Genomic DNA, 27,998 nt, shown 5'->3' on the forward strand with positions numbered 1-27,998 from the left:
CATTACAAAAAAACCTCATTTTCATCATTTCATTCTCAATACATCTTCATTTTCATTTGATTCCCTTTTTCCCCATATATCCATTTTGCCATTTATTTATCTCTTTCCTTCGCTTATATCATCTTTTTGGTCTTTCATCGGGACTCAAAAATCATACATCAAACTCATTTATGTCTTTCTCATACCATGCAGAAAACATACAAAAGATATCCAGCGACTTGCTTGTCTTTGCTATCTCTGATATCGTCAAGTTTGCATACTTTGCTCAGCGAAATGAAAAGATTGCTCGCTTTCATGTGTAACATCAGTACATCGGTACATGACTTTGCGAGGTATAGATTGGAACTCCAGATGACAAATGTCTGACATGTGATGTGTGTATATGCATGAATAAACGTAAACATGGATTCACTGGATGATATGATATCTATTTGGCAAACGTGAATCATTACCGGATCGAATTCGTTTCTTTCTTTCCTCCATTCGAGATCGTCAATCATCTCTTTCTTCTTCTTCTGGATTTACTAATCTTCTTCAATAGTAACAAGAAGTGATCTCCTTAACAACCCACGTCTTCATACTAAACTGATCATTCCGGTTTATCGACCTTTGGACTTTTTCCTGGACTAGGATTTCTGGCAAACTTCGGTGTCGAAGCAATTTGTATGAAGTTTGGAGTTCTTGGTGCTTCCAACTCATCGCCACCCTGTTCTCCTTTCTCGTTATTACTAATCTGTTGTGGGCGTTGTGATAAGAGGGTACCTTCCAATTCGATCGTATCTTCCACCATGAAATGCCACCAGGCAATCGTAAGCGGTATAGTACTAGCGTGCCATAACGAGTGAGCGTCGATTATCCTGAAAACAGGTGAGAAATCCAGTAATTCAAATGACATTGCTAAAGTAGTTAAGATCACTAAGAGCAATGGTGTCTGAGCTTCTTCGGGTTTAGGATTTTGCGTAAGAGGATCATGAGGTGGGTAAGGTTTGGGATAGGTGTAAGTCGTACCTAAAAAGGTCATTTTGGGATATGGATATTTAAAAGATAAACTCCAACTTATCCATAATATGTTATGGATCGCAGCTAAGACGAGGTTGAATTTCGTATGATAGCCATATGGGAATGACCCGATGGGGAATGAGAGGAGGTAAGTGAAATGACCTAGTACGATAAATCCGATGATCGCAGAGATGGGAAAGAGGTAACGGGAGGTCGAGAGAGGTGTACGTAAGTGGAATATTCGAATGATTGAATAGAGAAGGGTGAAGGAGATTGTTAGAGTTGCAGAAAAGTAATCTAGGCACTCGGTCGTTGGTGTATCTACGTACAAACATGACAGAAAGGTCAGTAAGGTATTATTGGGTCATGAGGAGAAACCACACCCACCTCTAGCATGGAAGACTGTACTCCATATCCAAGTATTAACTTGGATCCAACCCAACGCACTCAACCAGTTCCTCATCCCATTCTCCTTCCTGACCCTTCGACGAAGTTGCTCTAGACCTTTCAGGTTTACGTATAGATTCCCGAGAGACATGAGGATCGAGAAGGGTTCTTGGAATGGTCCAAGTCGGTAAAACGCCCATTTACCGTAGACTATTCAACATATCGAGACAGTCAGTCAAAACAATCGATAAGATTGTGATTACGATATGGATAGTGATGCATAACATGATGTTAGATGAGAAGATCTTAAGATACCTCGCTTTCGCTCAGTTCACTCACACTGATGAGGTTTACTTCCCGGTCTGATATTATCCGTAAACGTATGACCGCACTCATAAGCGCAATTCTCTTTACATGTCCAGCCGAATGCCCTCAGATAACCCGGTAGGGGAGGTTGATGAGGTTCGCAGTAAGTTAGTTGACAACCTTTGAGACAATGCTGGAAAGTCGGATTACGATCGCCTGAGGAAGCTATGATGGGGATGGCGATGAGAAAGAGGGTGAAGAGGAAGATATGGATGAAGTTCGGACGGGATGACATGTTGAGACAAGTTGACAGTCTCTTCCTGTTCTGTCTGACTGTCTGATTGCGCTGAGCCGGATCTGTCAGTTGATGTAAGAGGGACTCGGATGAGAATTGAGAAGATAGACGTAGTTGCAGTTGCAGATTGCGAAAACACGTTGAACACCCCTTGCACGCGATCGAGTGATGGTAAGCGAGTTGTAATCGGTATTAGGATAAAAGCCTAATCAAGGAAGGGGACTGATTTGATTCCGCTAATGCTTTATTACAAGCCTGTAATGTCGATTCCCTCCACTTCGCATCTTCATCTTAACCTTCCTCCTACTTGGTCCGTGTCCACCTAACTAGATCTTCCTCTACTACCCAGGTCAGCTGCATATCGAAGGAAGACTCACCGATACCTGAGCGACTACACGACAAGAGCAGAGCAGGGCTAACCGAGCCACTTGGAACATGCCTTCTTCACCTTCTCCCATTCTGAAAAACAAAGGTAAACAGAAAACACCCACACCGCTTGTGGAGGAGGGAGGTGGATCACCAACGTTGAGTACATCGGGCTTCGAAGACGATCTGATAGTACATCAAAACGATCCGCTCGGCACGAAGCAAGATGAAGATGTCAGTGATATTGATGACATACCGGATGAGCAAGAAGGTCTGTTGGGGGAGAGGAATGTACATAGGAGTATAAATCCGCTGGTCATAGATGATGGGAAGAGGCGGATGGGGAGGGTGAAAATCCTAGGAGTCAAGGTGAGTTCTGCTTATGATGCTGCGCTCATCTCGAAACTATCTCTCGTAATCCTAAGCTGACTTTGTTGAATAGCTACCCAAACCACTCCTCTACCTCCTATCCATCCCCTTAATCCTACTCCTATTCACCCTGTTTTCTCCCAACTCATCACCCTACCAGTCCATACCGACCCTATCTAACGGTACACATCCATTCCATCCTACCGTCCTTCTAATCTCCCTCGACGGCTTTCGACCTTCATACCTCACCTCGCACGTTGATCTCCTACCGAATCTAGTGGGTTTGGCAAAGAGGGATGATGGGATCAGAGCAGAATCAATGAAGCCCGTTTTCCCCACTTTGACATTCCCTAATCATTGGAGCCTCATGACGGGTCTGCATCCAGAGTCACATGGGATTGTAGCTAACAATTTTTGGGATCCGATGTTCGTTGGTGAAGCTATGACTTTGAGGAATGAGGGAAAGGATAGAGGGGACATGGAAATGACGGATATGGGACTTGGACATGTGAAGAATCACAAAAACATAGATTATATAGATAATATAGAAGGTGTAGACGGTTTAGATGTTATAGAGGTGACTGGTGGCAATTCGGTAAAGAAAGATGAAAGTAACGTAGGAGCGCAATTCGTGTATACCGAAGAAGATAAGAGCTGGAATTCGAATTGGTGGTGGGGTGAACCCCTCTGGAGTGTTGTGGAGAGAGCTAAGCAGAAAAGTGCCGTTATCATGTGGTGAGTGATTGAAGTCTCAGAAAGTACAGGCATATACAGTGTGATCTGTAAGAATGCACTGCGGTCATTCACAGAAGTGGAAGTCCACATATTTTGGTGATATGCGTGTCAGCTAAGATTTATCTTATCATGTTCTAGGCCAGGTCCTCCGGTCACTTCGAAAGGTATATCACCATCGTACTTTGTCCCATATCGAGTAAGTGGATTCTTCACGCCAATCCCCCAAAGTCTTGTTATATCTGATGTAATATGTCTTTCGGATGAGCCACGAAGTAATGTTGACTCTTTGTTTTATTTTAACAGAAACTCTCCCCTTCCAAAAAAGTCACTCAAATCTTATCTTACCTCGATCTCGATATCAAGGAAAGACCTCAATTTATTGCATCGTATTTCCCGGAGATCGATCAATCTGGACACCGTGGTGGACCAAACTCGAAGGGTGTGAATGGAAGTTTATCGTTATGCGATGAGATGATTGGAGAACTGCTGCATGGACTGGAAGTGAGAAATTTGGATGAGATTGTGAATGTGGTCATCGTTTCTGATCATGGTGAGCTAAGTTCCAGTTTCTGAGATAATTTTTCAGCTTGCTCGAGATATTGACGAGCTGATCTTGAGTTTCTGTAAAGGCATGGCGGAGACAAGTAATGATAGGATTATCTACTTGGACGATATATTAGGTGAACAAGGTGTAGATGCGATCGAACATAAAGACGGTGAGATATGTTGGTTGAGGGACTGATCATTCGTGCTGATTAACTATATCCAATATAGGTTGGCCATCCGTCGGTTTGAGGTTCAAGGATGGTGCTGACACGCAGTATTACCTTGATATCCTGCTGGACGCTGCTGAATCTTCGAACGGTACCTTTGCATTGTGAGTTAATCCACAAGTATGTGTGCAGAGTTGTTCCTCAGCTGATCATCTACACTATAAGATACACCCACGAGACCATGCCTGAAAGATGGCATTTCAACCACGGACATAGAATCGCACCTATCTATGTCGTTCCTACCATAGGCTGGGCGATCACTGATCATGTGAGCTAATACACCGGTACTGCTGACACCACCGTCGCTAACAATATCCCATATGCTTTATCGTCGATAGCACGAACATGAAGTTCTGTTTCAGGGCGATTATCAGCCAAAGGGTAATCATGGTTATGGTAAGTAATGTCTATGCGATCAATTGTCGTAACTGTTAAAAACTAAAACCTCGCTGTTTAGACAACTTGTTCCCCGAGATGCAGGCGATCTTCTTTGCCAAGGGACCGTTGGTCAAATCAATCAAGGAGAAAGCTCCATTGGAAGTGTATGAATCGACTGGACCGCCTATATTGAAGAGTACGTGAGGTGCTTCGGCGCATACTCCCATGTCAGCTTGTCAGTTCAGCTAACTTGTTTATTGCCATACTGCACGTATAGGTTTCCCAAATTTGGAGATATTCTCGCTTGTCACGAGGTTGTTAGGGTTATCACCGTCTTTCGAACCTGCCCATAATGGCACAATAGGGTTTTGGGATAGATACTTTGGGTCGTAGCTGCATGCATGCATACCTTCATTGTTCTCCGCTTTGAGCGAACCCTTGTCCCTCATCCCTCATCCCTCATCCCTCAACCCTTTTCAGGATGAATGGATGATTCGGAAGTAAAGTGAGAATATGATATGATGGTCGTGTGATCGATTTGGAGTGGATTGTGATGATGTGATTTGATAACAGACAGATAACGATAAACGTTTACGATTTATTTAACCTTTACATCTTGACTCACAATTTCGTCAAGTCACCCCAATTCACACATCAGTCTGTATTCATATTCATGCCTGCTTGTATTTCTCCATCTCTGTCAACATCCAGTCTTGTCGGTTGATTGCTTATCAATTTTTGCAATTTGTATATATCCACGACTCAACGATCACTTACAGCCTGATGACCAAACCAGACGATCGTGCCCAACCTTTACGCTCCACTTCGCCTTCACGACATAATCATATCGGATCCAGCTCAAGCACAGCTCCATCTTACTACAACATACCTTTCAGAGGATCGTTCGCCAACCTATTCTCGCTTGTAGGGCTCTCTGGTACATTGAAGAGATTGGAAGACGAGGAGGATGACGATGAAGAGGAAGATATGACGGATGGCGAAGTCGATGAGGATGATGAAGAGCAGAGTGCAGGTGGTGAGGTAGATGAAGAATCTCTCATGTGGGATGCTCAGGTGAGTTTTGACGTTGAACATATATGTATTCATGTATAGACTACAGACTAATGATGATTTGTATACTGTAGACCGCATTGATATCCCACCATCCAGAATTAGCTATCAAACTATACACTCAAGCTGCTCTACCACCCTTCTGCTCGGCTTCAGCATGTCTCGCATTGGGTAACTTGCTGATCAGAGGATCAAATCTGACGGAGCATGAGGCTCACGATTTCCACCATCTTTCTCACGGTCAACTCCAACCTGATCATGCCCATGACCATGAACGTGAGAAAGTTCAAGTTTTGGATAATAACTCCACAATAACATCAAAGATATATAGCAAATTCTTTGGATCCTCCTCTTCTTCTTCTTCTTCACATACGAAAAACACCTCAAGACCCATACCTCCTAGACGATCTACCTTGGATTTAGTAGCTTCAGGATGGCAGATTCCGAAAGATGGCAAGAGGGCAGTGAGAGATGTCAAGTCGATGGGAGTCGCCGGAGCGTGGTTTGTCTTAGGATTAAGTTGGCTGGTGCAGGAGGAACTGAAAAGAGAGAAGAATCAGGTGAATAAAAGGGAACAAAAGCGAGTATCTCATCCCGTCAAGATCGTCTCCACAACCACTTCAAATGGAATAAATCGTAATCCTGAACACGCCGGGGACGATTTGATAGGTGAAGAAGAGGTTTTATCGTTTGACCTCAAAGGCAAACTCAAGCACAGAAACGAAGATAGACTCAATCGTCGAACAACATCGGACACCGTCACTGGAATCGATCGCAAAGTTGAAAGTACATTATCAGACTCGGTCGATACCCTCTGTCCACCGAAATCAAACCCTAGTTCCAATTCTGGGCGGACATCTGAATCGACCATCATAAGAACCCCGGGTGATGGTCTTGTAAATGATCCATTTGAGCGTGAGAATGAGGATATTGATATTGAAGATACAGCTAGGAAGTTGGAGGTCATGCAAACTATGGTGGGTATCACCACTCGCAGAGAGATTTCTTTTCACCACACGATTCTCAGTCGTTACCTATTCTGACTTTGACTGATCCATTTGTCGCATAGTATAACTTGCTGCAACCGCTCTTGAAACTCTATCGACACGGCCATATCCAACCTCAAGACCCCGTATCACTCCCACCTATATCCCTGCAGGCCCTTCCAAGTGTCTTACGACCGAGGAACGAGGCAGAAAAGGGAAGAAATGTATGGCGTTTAGGTCACGTTGTGGCTTCCAAGATAGCTCTTTTATATATGGTGCAATGGGAAGAGAAAGAACTGGGGGCCGGATCAGAGTTGAAGGAGATTGAAAGACTTAGAGATAGTGTGGATATCATCGTCAATTATATTGTGAGTAGTTGACACAATCTTCCAATCTTCGATAATTCACTCCTGTGCATGACATTGTTTGGTTACTGACACGATATCACTATTGGTTCAGCTCGCGATGACATCTCACGATTTGGAAGCTGAAATCTATTTCAAGAATGTTATCTCTCACCAATCGACGGGATACGAAATAGCCGACGATCTCATCAGACAGGCTGCTAAAAGATTAGATATCATCACTTCCACACCTAAAGATGAAAATTCGATGAAAGGGTTCCCATTTCCCGATACTCATCTTTCTCTACCGACGAATTCATCACTATCATCTCGTCAGAAAAGATCTTCTCCTCGAAAACCATCTGTGACCACTCATGGACGTAAACCATCTACATCTTCTATCACTTCCTTATCAGCTTCGAGAATATTCTCTACCCCCATCAAATCTTCAGCTTCCGCCGCGTCGTTAGCTTCCATCACGGATGATCATTACGAGCCTGTTACTGTGAAATTGAGCGACAGAGGTAGGGAAAACGAAAACGAAGATGCCATGTCGACATTACGGAGAGTTCATGCCAAGTCGATGGCTGATCTGACCGAAGCGTTTTCACGTCATGAACAACATGAAGAAGAATCAGCAAGATATCCATCACTTGATGGATGGAAATTATCACCTCCTATCGAGAATGATAGATCCACCTCATCTCAATCACACTCGAATTCATCCGGTTTTGGGGTGTCTCAACAATCCCAGCGGACCATCATCCCTAATCAGTACTATCAAGGTGTAAAACCTGCCAATACCAACACCTTACGTCCAGTAGCTTCGTCACCCCAGTTCGGGACTTTGCGTGCTACCGCAAAGGTTGATAGCTCGTCCAGACGCAAATTACCATTTGAACCTTGCTCAGACCAACAGATCAACCCTATCGATCCCGAATTGGCGAAAGCCGAATTATCCAGTGCCCTCACCAAACATGTTATCTGCGGAGTATGTGAGATGCAGGGTGTGAATTTCCCGGAATGTAGGAGGTGCGGATTGACTTTTTGTTCGAGGGAATGTAGAGTAGGGGAAGATAAGGCCGGGAATGGGAAAAAGTGAGTTGGACGTCATCCTTCATCGACATTTGAGAGTTATTTGCCAAATTCGCCTAGATCCATATTTTTGGTTCAGGATGATATTACTGTGTTGAATCATGATCGACCATATGGATTCGGCTAATCATTCTCCTTTGTTTTCTTTCGATTAGACATATATGCGGCTTAAGGGAATCTAGGAAATTGTTATCTGGCCCAGATAGTACGAACCCGTTAATCGGCAACAATAATACAAAGCAATCACATATAGAGAGAACCATCCCACCAGTAAGAGCGGCAAGGGTACATTAGTGATTCGTCTTGAATGGAGATTTACATTTTGGATGCGGGTACGGAAGAAAGGAAGGGAGAATGAAGTTAGTTTTGTATTCCTGTAACTCGGTAAATAAGTAGAATAAGGATGTGTATGTAGTTTATCTCGTGATAATTGTGATTATTCTGATTGGGGAAGCTTTCATATCCTCTATCAAACCATTGAGCTACTGATTAAAACCCTTGCCGCAGATCTTCGACTCGGACTAATAACCGAAGGATCAAGGGACAATATAAAGTGTATAATTCGCAAGAAAGGGGATATAGACTATAAAATCTCGAATATAAGATAAACAACCACGAACAATTCCCTAAAGACAACTTGTATACTTAACTTGAATTCAACAACAAACATTATCCTATCCTTTTGATCAACCCTGTGTCCGTCGTCTACCACTCTTTTACAAGGGCAAACCCACCCAAATTCGCCCCATCAAACTGACTTGACCCTTTTCCTTCCGTGACCGACTATCGACCCAACTACGAGATACTGTACACCACAGTACATTACAAACACCACCCTATTCCTAATTTAGGTAAACAGGAAATTGACCACCTTGACACCCCAATTCTTAGGTGGCGGTTCCTCATAAGACACTTCCTCGTCCGTAGGAATGTTAGAGTACATATCCAATTCGTCAATCTTCAAGTGTCTGGGTCGCTTCACGATCCAATAACCCAATATCAACACTGAGAAAACAGGAATGGTGATGTAAGCAATGACAAAGTCGGATGGATTCCAAGAGCCTTTGGTGAATACTTCCCAACCGTTGAAGATGATGATGATTGATGACCAGAAGATCACCCAGTATGCTGGCCAGGGTTGAAGTCTGTTCCAATAACTAAAATGATAAAATGTTACAAGAATACATCAGCAACGGCTGGTAGGATGCCATGGTATATATGGGACATATGGAAGATGTTCTACATTAAGAGAAGAGGAGGAGATTGGACTCACTGTAATGACTTTCGATCAATACCTTGAGCTGCTAAACCTTTCTTGAATCGTAAGTAGGTGATGGCGATAGTACCCCAAGTGATGTAACCGATTCTATGCAAATGACCCATGTTTTGTTCAGTATAAATCACTCCATTGAAATCGGTGATGAGATCACTCACAAAGCATTCAAGTTTGATAACCAATTCAACACCGTCGAAGCACCTTTACTCAACGTCATGAATGACAATGCGTAAAAGAGCGTTACAAAACTTAACGAAACGATCGGTAATCCTTTCTTGGTCGTTCTTGCTAATATCCTTGGAGCGTATCCTCTAAGTGATAAACCATATAACATCCTACTGACCGAATACATGAGTGAACTTCCAGCCGAGAAAGCAGATGTGAGGACAGCAGCGTTGATTATACTGGGTAAAGCTTTGATTCCAGCTCTTTGGAAAGCAATGACAAAAGGTGATGAGGCGGCTGTACCGGTTGATTGTAACAATGATGAATCATTATATGGAACCAATAATCCAACCACGAATATCAATAGGATGTAAAAAATGGTAATTCTCCAAAACAATCGCTTGATAGCTTTTGTTAAAGCCACACGGGGATTCTTCACTTCTGCTGCTGCGACTGCGATTGATTCTATTCCTGCGAAAGATCCTGCCGCTTGAAGGAGGTTGGTAAAGAATCCTAAGAATTTACCCAAATCGCCTGCGAAGTGATATTCGGCAAATGCACCGGGATCTTTCCAATATCGAAAACCAATACGATCGTGATTTGGTCCACCGCCTAGGTCGACGACGATACCTGCGATGATCAGACCGATGACGAGAGCGACTAGAGGGAAGGACGGGGTCAGAGAAAGAACGTATTTTGATATACTGAGGAGTAATGAATCTCAGTTGGGCTTGTTCACTCACTCTTGATGAATGCGAAGAAGAACTAGAAGGGCAGTATAGAGTATCAGTAAATTTGTACATCACGAATTACGATGAAGAACAACGGTGTTTGAGCAGACTTACCTCGGATTCACCGAACCACCTGACACCGAGAAAGTTCTATTTAAACACAAATATGATGAAGTCAGCGGAATTTAACCTTTATAAAGCGATACGAATCACTCACAATAGCAGCAGCACCAAAAGCCAGTGCAATCATATATCCAGCTTGATGTGGGATAGTAAAAGCTATTTATATCATTTCCAATCCAAGCATTAGCTAGGTTCTTGCCCGTCGTCATCTACAGCACCACTCACACGTGTCCCAGTACGAAATCAAGATCGACGCAGCGATAACCTCTGAAGGTAAGAACAAGCAATATTGAAAACAGACTTGCCAACCGACGGCAAATCCCACTGAGGGGTTCAACCATCTTTCGATGTAATGAATGTACCCTCCTGAGATTGGTGCGTAAACTGCCATTTCACCTACGCAGACCACTAATATAGGGGGACAGCTCACGAGTCAGCATGTAAGCCATAAGAGAGATAGACGCCGATAATAATGTGCGTTTATTGGTGAGGGGCGAGAGGACTGTGGTTGCATGAGGGATAGATACTTACACATTGAATAGGCGATTGAACCAGTCAATACAAAAGCCAATAACGAACCGACCGGTCCACCGTGTGCGATAGTCTTTCCACTACCTAAGAACAGACCTGTACCGAGGGTTCCGGCAAGTGCGATCATCTGCATATGTCGTTGTTCCATCTTACGTTGGACACCGTCGTCTGTGGTCATTCAATAGTGATCATTGTCAGCCCTTAGAGCAGAACACGGTAGATGTTCGTACGAAGGTGAAGACAACTCACAAAGGTTGGTATGGACATCCACTCTAACATCGTCTTTGACAAATCCAGGATCTTCATCCACGGTCGTAGTCGCCGCACCGACAGGGAGAATCTTGTCCTCGTCATACACTGAAGGGGACGCTGGCGTTATCGTTGACATGTTGTTTTGCACAAGCGTTTGGGGCCGGTGATTTGCAATAGATATTGAATACACTGAGAATGGTGAATGATCGGATGTTCGAATGTGGAGATCGTCGAGAATGTTTTTGGTTCAGACTAGAATAAAGAAGCAAGAGAGTCAAGTCGCCCCTGTGGTCGCTATTGATTATCCTACAGAATCAAAGATTCCAAGCACAGAGCGCAGAGTTTCAGTGTTACTAATGTAGAAGAGATAAGAGACCACAAGAATGGAGATAAGCTACTGTGGTCTAACGATTTAGGGGGAGTCAAGGTACTGTACTTCACATCTTAGCGGTCTGATGATGTGGGGCAAGGATGATAGACCGGTATACAGATTCGCACTGTTGGCATGCTCCTCCTTAGCCTCCCTGATATGCTCTAGGGTTGTACTAGGGGGTCATCAAAAGGATTTGATCGAAAAATCTGGAGGAAGAGAGCGAGAGAGAAGAAATTCCGTCTGTTCGGGATATCACCTGTTAGAATCCCGAATAACTCTCTTACAGGGTCGATCGGTCATTTCCGTCTCTAACCATCCAGCCTAATCCCATTCGAGTTAGCAAGTTAAGGTTTTGGCAGTATCTTTCAGTAACTTATGTTGAGAGGGGTGCAGCGAGATAAATTTAGCTAAGCCAAGGAAATCAGTGCCTAGTACAGCACCCTTATACGAGTGGGCATTATTGGTATTTTGCGCATTTAGGACGAGTACAACCATCCATTTGATCGTTTATGAATGCCAATTCGCGGTTCCTTGAGGGTTTGACTCGTTTATGAATGCCAATTCGCGGTTCCTTGAGACCCGAATAACTCCCATCGATCGAGGTTTCCGTCTCTAACCATCTAATCCCATTCGAGTTAGCAAGTTAAGGTTTTGGCAGTATCTTTCAGTAACTTATGTTGAGAGGGGTGCAGCGAGATAAATTTAGCTAAGCCAAGGAAATCAGTGCCTAGTACAGCACCCTTATACGAGTGGGCATTATTGGTATTTTGCGCATTTAGGACGAGTAATAACCATCCATTTGATCGTTTATGAATGCCAATTCGCGGTTCCTTGAGACAGGGATGCAGTGGTGTATCTAACGGTAAGTCAGAGTGGGGGAATTGCGCAAAGTATTCGTATGAGATTGGGATGTCAGCGGAGATAACACATGAACAACGTTGATGTATCTTTAGATATGAGTTGGGGTGATCCGGTAATGCACATTGAGACAAACTTGGATTCATGCTGGTATGACTATAGGCTACAAAAGTGAGTCAGGGGGAAGTTGAGTCAGAAAAGTGAGGGTTATACAATCGATTAGAAGTGAGTTTTTTAATGATTTGTCGAACTTAAGTGAGAGAGACGGACGCGAAGGCCCTTGCAGGATCATGATAATCCTCCTTCAACGATCTTCGATACGATATCATGTCCCATCTCATGCTCAAGCTGAAACCAACTTGGTAATGAGTTTACCTTTATTCCCACCACTAAACAACTTATTATAAATCTCTGGGATATCCTCGAATTTACCTTCGATGATAGTCTCACTCTCTGTATTGCTAATCGTGCCGTTCCTTATCCATTGGGTTAGTTCCGATACAGCTTGGTCGAGAACGGCCGTATGGTCGAATATTAACATTCCTACGGTGAAGAGCAAATCAGCGAAATTGGCATAAAGGTTTGGAAGGATCACTGGAAAAGAAGGACGAGCGCTTCAAATTCACCTTTGATCGTGAATCTATTGTAAATTAATTCACCCCAATGTTTCAATGTCATTCCTTCATCGTTATAACCTATGAGAGATACATTGATTGATCAGTATTCAGTGACTACAACCAACCATTTGAGATTCTTGTTGTAGTATCACCTACCAGCTATTGCCCGGCAGATCGAAACGAAACCATGTCTCTTCATCAAAGTCAACATGTTATCCAGAATTTCTCCACCGACATTATCGAAGAACCGATCAGCGTAATCCGGTAAGAGTTTCTTGAGGTGTTCAGGATAATTGGGGTCCTGGAAGAAGAAGAAAACAAATGTCAATTTTGATGTCAAACTGAAGCGGAGGATCTATGCGTAGAGAATGGATATATACCTTGTAATCTACACAATCATCTGCCCCGATGGATTTGACCCTATATTGAGAATTTCGATCATCCGATTCAGCTCCGAGACTAGTACAGGTGATATAGAGGGAAAGTAGTAAGAACAACATACCATTCACATTTATCTTTTCCACCTGCTATACCTATAACTGTCCTGACGCCAATCACCTTCTTTGCGATTTGGATTAAAGTAGACCCCACGGCACTAATTATATATCAATTTCGCGATCAATCAGTCAGTTAGTCAAGCCTGATTGTAAGATATGGTTTGGTTTGGCGAAGTTTCACTGTTTGCACTTACCCTGCTGCACCAGATACGACAAGTACATGTTCAGGTTTCAATTCCATCTCTTTGAATGCTCCCACCCAGGCCGTTTGACCTGTCAAGCCGAGAATCGAGTTGGTGAGGTATGGTGATTGACCTTGGATATTACTGTGACACAACCTATCAGCTTAAAAATCACCATTCCAGTCTGAGTACAGATCACTTACATTTCTTTACCTGTCAACGGGCCTGAATCTTCAACTACAGAGTATTCCGCCCAAGCACCATCACCGTATACGTTATCCCCCACATTCCATTTATTGGATTTGGAAAGGACGACGGTACCCATCGTTGAGGCTCTGATGGCATCTCCCACGAGAATGGGTTTTATATAGAGACGTTTCTATGGTGTTGTACTATGTTAGCTTGGATGCGCATGGGGTAGTGATATGTCAACTTACCGGATCGATACTTCCATCCATCCATAATCTCTGAGCTGGATCGTTCCCCAATGAAGTATTCTTGATCAACACCTGACCTTCCTTGAGATCATCGATAGTGGGTGTGGGTCGAGTAGTGAGTTCGAATTCGTTAGGAGTGGATTTATCGGTAGGTCGTGTTTTGAGTAACCATACTTTATGCTTTTTGGGAAGATCAGACGAAGACGAAGACATGATGGAACGTCAGAAGTAGCTGTCTGGTAAGGTGAAGAAGTCCATGAAGGGTTGATGTGAGCGAAGAGGGATGGAGAAAAGGAGACGAAGGTTGACTTATAGAGTTTATGATAACTTCCGAATGCATGTCAAGCTGGAGGTGGTATCTCCTCATTATCTCATCCACTTAGCTCAGCCTCCATTTGCCATGAGAGTATCTCTCATACTCGTAAGGATGATGACGAGAAAGATAATAACGACTCCTCCACCTCCACTGATGACACATACAGAGATAACCGAACTTTTGCATGCGGTTACTACCTCCATTCCTGTTCAGTCATGTCTCGTGGTAATCATTAGTAATCACAGTATGAGGACGTATGAGACTTCCATGGACATGGATAGCATATGTAACCAAAGGATCGTGTCAGGTCACTTTCCAAGACCCAACTTCCGTGCTCTCTACGTTCTACTCTTCATCAAAAGGTAAACCACATTTGCAGTTACTCTTAGCCTCTTCACTTTGAACATGACCACATCCATCCCCGATACTCCTACCTTTATTCCACCCAATAACAGTCTCACTCACGATGGCTGGTCGAACGAGGACGAAGCGACTGCGACCTGTTTCTGTGGAAAAGTTCAAATAGTATTCGTGAGTAACCGACCATACTTATAATCATGCTCCTTTTTATTTTTATACCAAAATTGTATTTGATGTCTTTGCTGTTCGTGACAGCCTCTTAAATCTCCAGGATTAGCCAACACGTTCCTATGCAACTGTACAGACTGTCGTAAAGTGACCGCATCAATGTTCGCTACGAACTTCACCACTCGCGATTCCCACACTCGATTTTCAAGAGGAGAAGATCACTTGACTCTATTTGTACAAGATCAAACCACCACAACGGGTAAAAATATGATCAACGGATTCTGTAAAACCTGCGGAACGTTGATGTACAGGAAGTCAGAGGGTTTTGAAGGTATGAAGTTTTTAAGAGTTGGGACGGTCGACGACTTCAAATTGCATGATACGGTGCTGAAACCACAACATGAACAGTTTGTTGGATGTAGAGTTGGTTGGTGGAGTGGTGTGGATGATGCTAAGAAGTATGAGAAGATGATGGAGTGAGGTGTTTGATATTGTTAGACGAGGAACGAGATTGACGTTGTGAGGTAGATATGAAAGAGAGATTCGGTGCTGTAGTTGTATGTGTGATTGTAGTTGCAGTTGTAGTTATAGTTGATGTTGTGTTATTGCAATTATACGTGGTCAACCGAATAGGTGTTATGAATCGATTCATATGATTCGATCGAGACACTCATACGCCTACATCCACTATGTATTTTTATCTATTTTACCCACCCACCAGCTCAACTCACAAATTCACATCAACCAAATCATTCGTCTCTCTCCAACTGGAAATTTTCATTATTCGGGAACATGGACTCTTTCGCACAGTCCAGAAGAGAATAAAATAATAAAGAAGAATTTGCATTACTCAAAATTCTGTTGAGATGTACCGTATTGATCTAATTACGCCCGACCCACAAAAAAGTGTAAAGAAAGAGTAAGGCGTACTCAAGACCCGATTGTTTAACTATTGATCGATAAAACCACCTTTACCCGTATCGCTCACCCATGAAAATGAGTGGATTGACGGGGAGAGACTGCTAAGCTATTGAAGGAAAGAGTCGAAGCGTCGTCGTCGGGTGTTATGTTGAATGAGAAGGAAGAAAAGAAGGAAGGAAGAAAGAATTTGATTGCGTAGGAATGGATTGGGTGAATTGCAAAGTGGAGTGCAAATTTAAGGAGCACTTGGGATAATGATGATGTGGAGGTGGATGATTTCGATCAAGACGATGGAGTGAATGAATCATCACCTTGTTCTCTTTCTCGTCATCCAACAACACCATTACTCATCAACCACCAATATCATCCACCTCGCCAGCAGATAGGTCACCACAGTATAGCAGAGCACCACCATGAAACTCACCATCATCGCACCGGATACAGTGTACGAACACGAGGTATCGTCCGATATGGAGATCCAGGATGTCCGAGCGTTGATCGAAGCTGAAGTGGGTGTCAGACTATTATCTATATCTTCTTACTTGTGATCAGATATCACCTCATCATTCCGCTCTCCTCCTCATACTCTGTTCTTGTGAATTACATGATATTGGCTCCAGACAAAATCACATTAGCTAACCCCGCTTATTCATCCCATCTCATAGTCCGGTCTCCCCCGCACATCTCTACTCCTCTCTACAGACTCTGGTGTACCACTCACCGATGTCACACGTACTTTATCAAGCTACGGTCTGACAGGTGAAGAAACTACTGTCTTCCTCACCTCCAAGTGAGTCATCACCCTATTCACTCGTATTTGACTATGACTGTGGACCATGCGCTTACGCGTTTTCTTTCCATGGTATGGTCAGACCACAACCTACCGCATCATCATCTTCTTCTTCGTCTCAGCATACATCTGCATCAGGACCATCATCGGGTATATCATACTTGGGTGGATCGGATGATGATATTGAGAGAATGAGATTACAAGCTCTGGGTAATCCAGGTTTAATGAATGATCTGAGGAATGTAAGAACAACGTTTCCTCTATACCCAATCTTCCTAATCTCCTATACAATATACATACAGAGGTGTCGGACTGATGAATATTCTGTTTTTTTCTCTCGCAGAACGACCCAGAGACATATCAAGCGATTCAAGGTGGTACCCAAAGTTTCAAGCAGGTTTTACTCAACGCACAACAGAGACAGCGCGCAGCAGCTGCTGAGAAACAACGTCAGATCGAGGTATGCTTTGACTGATCTTTAGATCAGCTTCGAGACTTTATCGCTACGCTATAGCTGATACTGTCTTCACCAGCTACTCAATGCCGATCCATATGATATCGAAGCTCAGAAAAAGATCGAGGAAGCCATAAGGATGGAAGGAGTCATGGAGAATATGCAGCACGCCATGGAGTATTCGGTGAGTAAAAGCTCAAGAATTTAGCTATCCTGGAGAAGTCCTGCATCAGCAGCTGATACATCGACTCTCATTATGCAGCCGGAATCATTCGGTAATGTCACGATGTTGTATATCAACGTGGAAGTCAATGGACATCCTGTCAAAGCGTTCGTAGATTCAGGAGCACAAACGACCATCAGTAAGCTCGATTGATGTTGTTCGATTCCGTTTCAACGTGGTAGCTTACACTTTTGACTTTAGTCTCGCCTGAATGTGCGGAAGCTTGCGGGTGAGTCTCAATCACTCCAAATTACCTATCCCTCGTATCCAGGGCTGATTGGTGATCTCGCAGGATAATGCGATTACTCGATACTCGATTTGCAGGGATGGCCGAAGGTGTGGGAACCGCCAGGATATTAGGCCGTATACATTCTGCCCAGATCAAACTCGGTGGACTACATTTGCCGTGCGCGTTCAGTGTTTTGGAAGGTAGAGCAGTAGATCTGTTATTTGGTTTGGACATGTTGGTGAGTGAAGAAGACATCCGCTCCTCCGCACGCCGAACTATACTTCAATCAAAGTCTGCGGTGAATAATTGCTGATACGATTGAGTGTTTGTTCCATGTACCACAGAAACGTCATCAGTGCTGTATCGACCTCTCGACCAATACGCTTCGAATCAACAATACAGAAGTTCCTTTCTTGCCCGAACATGAGTTACCGGACAAAGCGAGGAGAAGGGGTGAAGCTGAGATGGCTAATGAACTGGGAGATGCGGCGAGTCAAGGTGTCAAAGCTGGTGTGGCTAATCCGACCGTACCGAAAAGAGAATTCCCAGGAAGTGGTCAAGCGCTTGGAGGAGGATCGACATCATCTGCAGGTGGACAGAGATTGGGTGGTGGATCTGCTGGTCCAAGTGCGAGTGGAGGTGGGGGTGGGTCAGTGAATGTGAAAGAGGAGGATATACAGACTGTGAGTATCGATCTGGATCAGGACGATTGTCTTGAGGTTTATACAGTTTCGATAGATGCTGACATTCAATCTTCTTGGTCTTAGTTGATCGGTCTGGGCGCACCCCGAGATCAAGCTATTCAACTGCTTCAAGCTTCAGGAGGGAATGTGGATGTAGCTGCGTCCATGTTATTCGGTTAAGTCATCAGATATTGTCAAAGACTTATTATGAAACCTAGCATAATATGATTACATGTCATATTGAAATGAAGCCCTCTTACGAACGGACAAGAAACAAGCGACCTTCTCATTCTCATAGTCAATATATCGTTATGCATTTGTTCACACCTCTGACGTTTCACTTCAACGCTATCCGCAATCCATTAGGAAGGCTTGACTGGATCTGAAGTGGCGATAATTTGGTTGACGACCATCATAGTTTATACATTATCAATCTTTGTTTTGATTACAACGTTTGTCTTTCTATCCTTGACATTATCAACAGTAATGGTACAACCAACTTAAGAAAGGTGTATAAAAGATACAAAAGAGTTTCGTTGCTCAGATTACTAACTGTCCACATCGTTCAAATTTAATATTTTCTTAGCCCAATTCCTACCTTTCTCTTTCTCCTGAACAGGTAGACCCAAACCAGCATCCACTAACTTATTCTCACCAAATGCCATCAGTCTTATCAATCCATTCAATTTCGTTTCTCTCCCATGACCTTGGTTTTCTAATATAGCGGAATTCAATTCTTTGGATATCTCGACTCGGTATGATTTCTTCATTAGGGAGATGAGAGGGGTGAAAGATGGGTCGGAGAATAGTTGTAGAGTTTCTAATGGGATGGGTTTGATATCTGCACACGAACAAACAAACGATTAGTACTGTGCGTTTTCGAGGATGTCGAGGATGTATTATTAACTAGAACTGTTGAAGGATGATGACTCACCTTCACTATCATCCACGTTGATACTCGTACCCGTATCATCCGCGAATTTGACCAAGTCGGGGAAAGCTAGCAAACCCATTGTCCTTTCCAGCTCAAGACGGAATTCAGGATTTTCCGCCCCTCGAGGTGCTAGTTCCTCAGTAGCGAATGCGAGAGCTTTGTCGATCTCTTCAGAACGAATCAATTCGATCATACGTAAGAGATGGAGATGGAATAATAGAGGTGGGTTGGTATCGAGTATCTATACACGATGAATGTGATACTGCGTCAGTGATTCATCTCGTATATCATCACGTATCAAAATTTGAAGTAAAACAAAAATACACGAATACCCCTCATATCAGGTCTGTGAGTATCAGTTGCTTCCGCATGGCCGCGCTCTGTGAGCTGGCTAAGCGTGGTGCATGATGGTTTAAATCCTTGGGGTGTGTGGGCGAGAATAATGACAATTGGAAAAGAGAAAAGAGGAGAAAGCAAAATAGGAGATGTGGGAGGTTGGTGGAAAGTAGAATAATGAAGTCAAATATGTAGATATGGGAGGGCAATTCACTCACCTCTGGATCCAACTCGTTCACCCTCCTTACAGCTTCTTCCACTCTGCCATCTTCGACCGCCTGACGAATCTCCATCCGTTCCTGTACTTTCTCGTGATCAACATCAGCGGGTAGACCAGTTTCCCTGGCGAATTCCACCGCTGCGTCGGGGTATCCTTCGATAAGTAGATAATCGAATATCAGGGAGTTTAGATCGCTTTAGACGCCAAGTAACAGCCAAGTCAGCTATATAGCTCTTTTCTACGGTTGATAGGTAGCGGGATGATAGACGGGGTCAGAGGTGCTAAGTATTTTATATTTCCTCAATTGATTTAGGAGAGATTCCCACTTTGCATTATATTTAGTCTCATCAGAGATAGATTGAACGGAGAGGGGGGAGGCAAGAATTCTGTGATCAGGTGGGATTGAGAATAACTCACTGTTTCGATATATCGACTTTGCTAAGTTCGTCTTCCCATTGTCTCGTATCGAACGTAGGTAAAGCTGATGCACCGCTATTACCTGATAGAATGGAATTGGATGTTCCACTTGTTGTGGGTCCCAAGCGGGATACGGTCGGTGCACGTGTAGACTATGAAGGTGATAAGTGAGCTATGATCACCGCAGACATGGAAGTGGAAGCTCACTGTTGATGCCATGTTGGTGTTGATGGTGTTGGATTACATTTCCACCCTTTTGAGGGGTAAGAATGAGAAGGAGAAGAAGGAGAGAGAAGAGAGATGCGAATTGAGAATGAGTGAATGAGGTTGCATCGTGCATTTTGGGTTGATATCATGCGGAGTTTCGGAGTTACGACCGACCACGCACTCACGGTCAGTCGGTGTGGCACCTGTCTGCCCATCTGCACGTGGCATCAAGGTGTCAAAGCGCGATTGACTTTGTTAACTACAAAAGTACGAACCAAATAAACATCCATCCATCCAAGATATCATCAACCTCTGCTTCAATCATCAACTGACGATAGAACAAAGGGCTAACCATCCCATCGATCGAAATCAGCTCCACCATGTCAGACGGGTACGACTTCTCACAGCTGTATCACGCATCTCTAACATCCTATTCACCCGGAACCACCTTCCTAGCTACCATCTACCAGAACAGGGTGATCATCAGATCAACAGCGACATTGCAGATCGTACGTACTTGGGCATGTCAATTACCAAATCGTCCATTATCGTCATCATCGTTTAGCAAAACAGTAGAGGATAATGTAAAGATTGATTATCTGGAATGGTCAGAAGACGGATTACACATCCTTGCATTTTCTTCAATAGGCAGGACAGCTTGGATATTTGGATTGGCATCTGAAGGAGATGGACTGTCAGGGGAGGTAGCTAGGATAGGTGGTGAGGGGATAGAAGGGATGGTGAAAGTTGAATGGGCCAAGGGTGGGAGTGGGAAATGCGTAATGGTTTGGTCGGATTATAATGTAAGTTTGACTTCCAATTCCAATGATGGTGTTCATTAACAAGACAAGCGAAAGACAAGGACTTTTTGTTGATGTTTTTGTCTTATTTGGGGGATTGTATCGAATATAGTTGAAAATAACGATATATGATTTATCAAATGGTTCTACGAAAATCATTCAAAACCCCAAATCACTAAATCAATGTGAGTGAACTGCCCCTTCCGTCCATATTACCTGATAATCAAGCTTATCTTATCGACTGATGATATATATGATGGAATAGGTCATACGTATTCACCTGATAAACGATATCTGGCCGTTGTAGAGAAACATCTAGGTAAAGAGTATATTGGGGTATATGATATGTTAGATAACTTTAATCTATTCAGAGTAAGTTATCATTCTCTAAGTTGTATTTTCTCGTTTTAGGGTTCTAAAGCTGACTGTATCGCGATACTTTGTTAGCACTTCCAACTATCAGCTCTCGACGTTCAAGGTATAAGCTGGAGTCCATGTGGGAGGTATATCGCAGTTTGGGATAGCTCTTTATCGGTAAGTCCAATCATCTCGATGTCACATATCAATGACTAACCTAAATTACATCTCTCAGTACTCGATGTTTGTCCACTCTCCCCTTGGACCACTCCTCACCCAATTCGATCACACCTCACCGACTTTCTCTCCTACTTCCTCAACCGAAGATCCAGGTCTGGGTATACGTACCCTCACCTGGGCACCTGGTGGGAGATGGTTAGCCCTGGGAGGATGGGATGGTAAAGTGAGGATAGTAGAGAGTGAAGGATGGAGATGTGTAGGGGTGTTGAGTTGGGGAAGTAGGATAGTCGAAAAGGATGTGGTGAGTCTCTTCAGTGCCTTTTCCCTTCATCTTCAATTTCGTCTAGGTGTCAGAAATGGCTAACAGTGTGGAGTAATATCAGACCGTATGGAAAGAACCTCATGATTGGGTCAAAGATACTCGAGGAAGGGGTATTGTACAGTGTGAGTTCATACAATGAATTATTCACATGTTTTAAATTAAGCTCATCTCGATTTATTTCCTTCCGCTATCCCAGTCGATCGTGTTCAGACTCCAACTTCGATACCCACGACCCGACCAGATCTCAGTAAACCCAATCCCTCCATCGGCGTATCGCAAATAACATTCGATCGAGATGGTGCATTTCTCTTGGTCCGGCTTGACAACTCACCAAATGTCATACATATATATACCTTCCTAAAGACGCCTACAGCCGAATCACCCGATATACAGCATTTGACAAGTATGATATTTGAAAATACCATCAAGAGTGCTGAGTGGTGTCCTTCAGGTTCAGGTACAGGTAAGAATAGGAAATTGGCAGTGACGGTCGTTGGTAGGACCTCTGCGGTGTATATATGGGATGAAGAAGGCGGTGGATGGGAAGAGGAGAGTACCGATGATACCAAAGGGGAGTTGAACCAAGTGGAGAATGATGGGAGAGGTGGGATGATGGAAGGTGTTGGTATACCTTCGAGTGAGCATTCTTCGCTATCACAGTGGAATAATGATCGAAGACATTATTGATGATGATGTGATGTGATATTTACAGGATCAGATTTCTCAGCAAACGAATTACATTGGGCACCAGATGGGTCGTCCGTGGTCATACAGGATAAATCTCGATTCTGCCTGTTGTACATGAACGAATCTGAGAAGACAGATACGGATACAAATACAAATACGGACAGATCGATGAGATGGGATGATGTAGATGAAGGATTATCACATGTAGTTGAAGAGGAGGAGGAAGAGGAAGATATAGGAGGGTGGAGTGGGTATGGATTGGAATTGAGAGGTGGATTGCGGACTGCTGTTTGGGCGTAGAAGGGTCTTATTTAGTGCATTTTAAAGTTGTATACATGACCATATACTGTACAATGTTATTTCATAGTATGATAGTTGGCTATACTATCACTTACACCCAGCAACGTTATAGAGTATCAGCGATTGGGATCTCTGAAGATCTGCTGCGGATTACTGTGAACGTTTGTCACCACCGACAAATGACCGAATCATTGTGCCTCGAATCAATCAAGTGACAAACAACAGACTGACTTACTCTACTTCCTCCAGTCCTCCATCCTACTATCCCATTCAACAGAGGATACCGGACAAGACAACATGATATACCCCTCAGCAACGATCATATAGCATCCCCATCCCTATCCCATCCAGTCTCAATTCTATGTAAATAGATTCATATCCCGAAAAACATCATCATCATGCGCCTTACCGCCCCTCCTCGTTCCACCTCTCTATCCTCGTTATTCATCTTACCTATCCCATTGGGATTACTCATAATTGCATACTTGGCAGCAGTGGGTAGGAGACCTGATATACCTGAATCTGCACAGGTGGACGATCGTAAGTCCATCGACCGAAGCAAGGGAGGGCTGTTGTCTGATGTTCTTTCGTAACTGAATAGCCCATCAGTGGGGATTTCCAAAATGGTATGGCAACCGTCCCACACCATTTGATTACCGTTCGACATCACAGGGAGAAGAGGAAGAAATCTGTGATCACCCGAAGAATGTATTATTATTTATAGGTAAATATCATCCCATCGCTTATTGACCCTCTGTTTGCGAGTATAGAATAGATCATGAATGCTAATGTAGTCTTGTTTTTCCAATAGATCTACCATGTTAGTTACAATCATCTCTGCCTTCAAATAATAGTAGTCACAGTCGATCCTAACACCTCATATCACCCCTAGATGATTCTCCACAAATACCATCTGCATTGACTCTCCATTCATCCATAACGTCCTCGAACAGATTCAACCTCACCACCATATCGTCCTTCTCACCCACTTGGAACTCGGATCTATTACCGAAGGAAAATTTGCAGAATGCAGGATGTGATCAGTTTGATTGGATATGGAAAGTAGGAGATGATAGTGGACATGCAGATCTGGGTTGTGGGGAAGGGAAAGTCATCCGGGTAGAAGAAGGGATGAGGATTCCTGGAAGAGCTAATGTAAGTTAGAGGTTTGTTTTACTGCTGCGGAGGATCAGGTGGATACGAATACAGATACGGATACTCAATATATCTGAGTTGATTCTTTACATCTATATTTCACTCGAAATATGTAGATCTGCTACTTCTGGGGTCATACTGTACTATTGGATCGAGGAGAGTGGGAGTAGTGTGCTAATACCTGTTTCTTATTTCTATATCCTCAGGTATCATTGTTAACTCAACCTCATCATATATTAAAACCTGAACACAAACATGATGCTCTGAAGACAACACATGGTGAGGGATGGGAATTGGGATTATGGACACATGTATTACCTTCGGTAAGTGAGACTTTCGTAGCTTCATGGCTTTTATAAAATAATCTGACCATTTGCCTTCTCCAGGCCGAGTAAGTTGTACTTTGTTGCTACCAGTCATACCCTCGGTGTAAAGGTGAACGTATAATCTAATATCTAGACATTCCTTTTTCAGCCCCAAAATCTTTTACCCCTCGCGACGTATAACCAATCGACGGTCCATCGTATATTTCCCACTTCGTACGACGGCTACCAAGGATTATCCGAAATTACCTTGGGGTAGAACATGGTCTATCTATTCACGTGAGTTCGGATAACTACTTGTAGGGGTACTCCATTTGAACTGATTCATCCATATCTGTAGCATCACGCAGATCGCCGCCGTCTCCGAAAGCAGGTGAAGATCCTTTTTCGCCGAATAGTCGTTGGAGGAAATTTTGGTTGAAAGAAGAAGAAAGGTTGGCTAAAGCTATGAGAGATGCTGGTATTTGTCTGGTAAGTCGAATACAACCATGACCATCTGATGACTCTGCCAATATAAACTGAAATACCGATGTCTGCCAGTTCGAGGGCTGGCAGTATGGTGAATTGGATGATAGGATAGCCAAAGCTATGTTATCGGGCTGTATCGTTGCCACTGTACCACCTCAAACACATCATGGTGAGTCGTTTTTGCTCGTATAGCAACACACACGGGGGATCTTGATGACTGATACCTGTGATTGTCAATGGTATAGATGCTTTCTCATCTTTGATCTTACCTCTTGCAACACCATCATCCGTCTCGATCTTACCGGATCTACCCGTTGACAACCTCAACCAGCTATTGCACAAGTATACAAATTCTCAACTACAGCGTCTCACTCTCAATGCTTTCATCTCAGCTAGGAATAGGCTTGTTCCTCCCTCCAGGCTGAAAGGTGTTGAGAGTGCCGTGCATATATGGGAAGATGGTGGGAGAGGATACGATTTCAAAGAGGGGTTCAGGTGGGATTGTGATTCGGGACATGGGGGATGGTGTGGGTAGTCATGCATCTGACGATATCTGGACTCCCACGGTCTCTCTTGCTTGTTCATGGGTTATCCAGATCAAAGGGGACATTGAAATCCGTAAGATGGGTGTACTCGTACGGTTTGCTCACCACCAGCTTCAGAATGACGTCACGTCCTCCAAACTGCCTTCACCTTCACCTTCCTTGATCTTGATTCTTCTGCATCTTCTTCACTTACTTCGTCATATCATCCACGCATGTCACTATTAAGGAGATTGGCATTCCGTCCTTCTCTGTCTGCCCACTCCGCAAGTATTGTTATTCAAACTCGAGACCTCACCACCATGGCACCACTCACAACCATGCCCCTCTCTTCACTCAAAGTGTCAAAACATCATATTCCAGCTTATCAGAACTTCCCCAACACCTCACTTCGTCCATACCCATTTATGATCTACCATACAGCTTATCCTTCGTCCCTTTCGCCAACATCCGTGGAACAGCATTTATCGTCTGTGGGTATAGTCAAGCCTGCATGGAGATATACAATGTACAGACAACATCATTATCATTCGACCGTCGACGAAGTACTGGTCGTAGTGAATGGTTCAGCAAGGCTGTGTTTTGGTGGATCAGTATCTAATCCCGATAAGTTGGAAGTGCAGGTCAAGAGGGGAGACGTGATGATTGTTCCTGCTGGAGTTGGACATGCGTTAGTGGAGGATGAAGGATCGTTTGAGATGGTTGGAAGTTATCCGAAAGAAAGTGATAATTGGGATATGTGTACGGGAGAATCAGATGAGAAAGATAAGAATTGGGATAACATTAGGAAATTGAAGTGGTTGAAGGGTGATCCAGTTTATGGCGATCAAGGTCCCGTGTTGGATGTGGGAAAAGAGGGGAATTGAAAGTTCGGATAAAGATACTTGATGAGGGATAGGTGACTATACCAATGAGAGATGGGATACCTTTGATGATCTATCTTATCGTTTAGATGACCAGGGGAAATGAGAACAATCTGGAAGGATGCTTGGTGAGAAGATGGACGATGGCGGAACAGTCTTATCATCAAGACACCTTGTCGATCATCTGGATATCCCTCTTATTGCTTAATCTCTTCAATCCCAACAATATATCGATATCACTCCACTGCATATCCCTCAATCAATCTCCTGTCATCGGTCCAATCTGACCGATCCCTCCTCTAATCACTGGATCATACCATTGTGCACTTCAAAAATCTCATCATCCGATCAGTCCGCCATCAAAACGTTTATATATGCGATGGAAGAACAAGACAGCTTTATCATGAATATTCCTCCGAAATAACTTGCCAGCTGGTCCCTTGGTCATCCCTTCACTACCTCCCCTAGTCACGCTCACAACCATACCATGTTAATCAAATCATTCGTCCTCTTGACCGCCGCAACTGCTGGTACATTTGCGGCCCCTCAGAGATTCGGGTGGGGTGCTACAACTTCAGCTCCTGCTGCTCCCCCTCCCTCGTCCAGTTCACCTCCCGCAGGTGCCCTTCCTGCAAGTTCTGCATCTGTCCCTTCTTCCGGAGGGGGTGCTGCCACTGGTGGAGAATCACATCAAATCACCGTAAGTTTATCTAGCCTCTCTACTCGAATGCTGTTTAAACTGATTTTGACCTTTTGGTTCGGTTTGGTTTGGTTTGATTGGTAAAAGATTGTCAATAATTGCGGAGAAGGTCAACCGCTCTTTGCCTACGCTGCTAACAGAGCTGGTCAACCTGTCCAAGGCAGCGTTACGATCGATGGTCCGGTTGATAGTGGTATAGCATGGATGGATGGTACGAAAGATAATTGTGAATTTGATGGTACAGGTTGCGGTTTTATGGAATTTACAATTGCTAATTCCATGACGAATTCGGCGGATTATTCTTTACTTACTACCGGTTTAGGTGAACATCATTTGTAGGTGACCTTCTGTTTCGGTCTGCAAAAGACTGGTAATACAAGAAAACACGATGAACTGATGGATTGATTGGTTGAAATAGTAAATACGCAATGGACTTCAAATTCACAGGTGAATGTACGGCCGGACCAGGTAAATGTCTAAGTGGAGATAATTGTCCAGGAGCATATACTGGTGCGGATACTTTTAGTGGGGATCCGACTACCTGTGGTGGCCAGAATGTTGGGGTGAGTGACGCTTCATTCTCGATACTCATCTGCTCAGGAAGACATAGAACTGATGGTACTTGTCTTTTTTCCAACGCAGATTCATATCACTTTCTGCTAGTTATGAGAAGGACCCCCGCCCATCAATTCATGCATGACCTTACAGGTCACTCTGAAGATACACATGACGCATATAGGTATGCGAATGGATTAGTAGACCCGAAGGTTTCGGCTGAGTTATCACCCTCTTGGAGAAGAGTGGATAATGATTGTCGGTAAGATATCTGACGCAGCGAGTAGAACACCATGAGATCATGCATGTGCAACAGGATTACTGTACATCTTCTCTTGTTGT

General features: G+C 43.6%; 11 protein-coding genes across 11 annotated transcripts; 7 read left to right on the forward strand and 4 right to left on the reverse strand.

Moving 5' to 3' along the window:
• Positions 1-589: 589 nt before the first annotated feature.
• Positions 590-1,987, reverse strand: V865_003447 (uncharacterized protein; the record flags this gene model as incomplete). Its single annotated transcript, XM_066227243.1, has 3 exons — positions 590-1,320; positions 1,387-1,596; positions 1,726-1,987. 3 exons carry the CDS (start codon positions 1,985-1,987, stop codon positions 590-592), a joined length of 1,203 nt encoding a protein of 400 aa, XP_066083340.1.
• A 435-nt stretch (positions 1,988-2,422) lies between these two features.
• Positions 2,423-5,001, forward strand: V865_003448 (uncharacterized protein; the record flags this gene model as incomplete). The annotated part of the gene is made up of 10 exons (XM_066227244.1): positions 2,423-2,722; positions 2,796-3,457; positions 3,596-3,653; positions 3,761-4,007; positions 4,087-4,173; positions 4,232-4,334; positions 4,396-4,498; positions 4,569-4,626; positions 4,688-4,804; positions 4,886-5,001. The coding sequence occupies 10 exons, from the start codon at positions 2,423-2,425 to the stop codon at positions 4,999-5,001; spliced, it is 1,851 nt and encodes a 616-aa protein (XP_066083341.1).
• Positions 5,002-5,391: 390 nt separating this feature from the next.
• On the forward strand, positions 5,392-8,398 carry V865_003449 (uncharacterized protein; the record flags this gene model as incomplete). The annotated part of the gene is made up of 5 exons (XM_066227245.1): positions 5,392-5,682; positions 5,754-6,656; positions 6,749-7,033; positions 7,125-8,107; positions 8,260-8,398. 5 exons carry the CDS (start codon positions 5,392-5,394, stop codon positions 8,396-8,398), a joined length of 2,601 nt encoding a protein of 866 aa, XP_066083342.1.
• A 553-nt stretch (positions 8,399-8,951) lies between these two features.
• On the reverse strand, positions 8,952-11,318 carry V865_003450 (uncharacterized protein; the record flags this gene model as incomplete). The annotated part of the gene is made up of 9 exons (XM_066227246.1): positions 8,952-9,261; positions 9,378-9,470; positions 9,539-10,205; positions 10,289-10,310; positions 10,391-10,426; positions 10,494-10,555; positions 10,625-10,807; positions 10,931-11,098; positions 11,180-11,318. 9 exons carry the CDS (start codon positions 11,316-11,318, stop codon positions 8,952-8,954), a joined length of 1,680 nt encoding a protein of 559 aa, XP_066083343.1.
• Positions 11,319-12,756: 1,438 nt separating this feature from the next.
• On the reverse strand, positions 12,757-14,359 carry V865_003451 (uncharacterized protein; the record flags this gene model as incomplete). The annotated part of the gene is made up of 8 exons (XM_066227247.1): positions 12,757-12,956; positions 13,040-13,108; positions 13,187-13,331; positions 13,411-13,450; positions 13,533-13,625; positions 13,722-13,853; positions 13,913-14,088; positions 14,147-14,359. 8 exons carry the CDS (start codon positions 14,357-14,359, stop codon positions 12,757-12,759), a joined length of 1,068 nt encoding a protein of 355 aa, XP_066083344.1.
• A 508-nt stretch (positions 14,360-14,867) lies between these two features.
• On the forward strand, positions 14,868-15,470 carry V865_003452 (uncharacterized protein; the record flags this gene model as incomplete). Its single annotated transcript, XM_066227248.1, has 2 exons — positions 14,868-14,993; positions 15,078-15,470. The coding sequence occupies 2 exons, from the start codon at positions 14,868-14,870 to the stop codon at positions 15,468-15,470; spliced, it is 519 nt and encodes a 172-aa protein (XP_066083345.1).
• A 3,368-nt stretch (positions 15,471-18,838) lies between these two features.
• Positions 18,839-20,416, reverse strand: V865_003454 (uncharacterized protein; the record flags this gene model as incomplete). Its single annotated transcript, XM_066227249.1, has 5 exons — positions 18,839-19,131; positions 19,225-19,465; positions 19,779-19,974; positions 20,198-20,349; positions 20,405-20,416. The coding sequence occupies 5 exons, from the start codon at positions 20,414-20,416 to the stop codon at positions 18,839-18,841; spliced, it is 894 nt and encodes a 297-aa protein (XP_066083346.1).
• Positions 20,417-20,784: 368 nt separating this feature from the next.
• Positions 20,785-23,050, forward strand: V865_003455 (uncharacterized protein; the record flags this gene model as incomplete). Its single annotated transcript, XM_066227250.1, has 8 exons — positions 20,785-21,207; positions 21,317-21,389; positions 21,470-21,576; positions 21,652-21,738; positions 21,797-22,042; positions 22,125-22,185; positions 22,260-22,700; positions 22,776-23,050. 8 exons carry the CDS (start codon positions 20,785-20,787, stop codon positions 23,048-23,050), a joined length of 1,713 nt encoding a protein of 570 aa, XP_066083347.1.
• A 398-nt stretch (positions 23,051-23,448) lies between these two features.
• On the forward strand, positions 23,449-25,531 carry V865_003456 (uncharacterized protein; the record flags this gene model as incomplete). The annotated part of the gene is made up of 9 exons (XM_066227251.1): positions 23,449-23,590; positions 23,652-23,774; positions 23,943-24,205; positions 24,412-24,528; positions 24,622-24,632; positions 24,680-24,807; positions 24,869-24,999; positions 25,069-25,165; positions 25,242-25,531. 9 exons carry the CDS (start codon positions 23,449-23,451, stop codon positions 25,529-25,531), a joined length of 1,302 nt encoding a protein of 433 aa, XP_066083348.1.
• Positions 25,532-25,840: 309 nt separating this feature from the next.
• V865_003457 (uncharacterized protein) lies at positions 25,841-26,404 on the forward strand (the record flags this gene model as incomplete). The annotated part of the gene is made up of 1 exon (XM_066227252.1): positions 25,841-26,404. One exon carries the CDS (start codon positions 25,841-25,843, stop codon positions 26,402-26,404), a length of 564 nt encoding a protein of 187 aa, XP_066083349.1.
• Positions 26,405-26,888: 484 nt separating this feature from the next.
• Positions 26,889-27,764, forward strand: V865_003458 (uncharacterized protein; the record flags this gene model as incomplete). Its single annotated transcript, XM_066227253.1, has 4 exons — positions 26,889-27,101; positions 27,189-27,436; positions 27,520-27,664; positions 27,744-27,764. 4 exons carry the CDS (start codon positions 26,889-26,891, stop codon positions 27,762-27,764), a joined length of 627 nt encoding a protein of 208 aa, XP_066083350.1.
• Positions 27,765-27,998: the final 234 nt, after the last annotated feature.

The sequence above is a fragment of the Kwoniella europaea genome, chromosome 1 (assembly GCF_036810445.1).
Source record: "Kwoniella europaea PYCC6329 chromosome 1, complete sequence".
Classification (NCBI taxonomy): domain Eukaryota; kingdom Fungi; phylum Basidiomycota; class Tremellomycetes; order Tremellales; family Cryptococcaceae; genus Kwoniella; species Kwoniella europaea.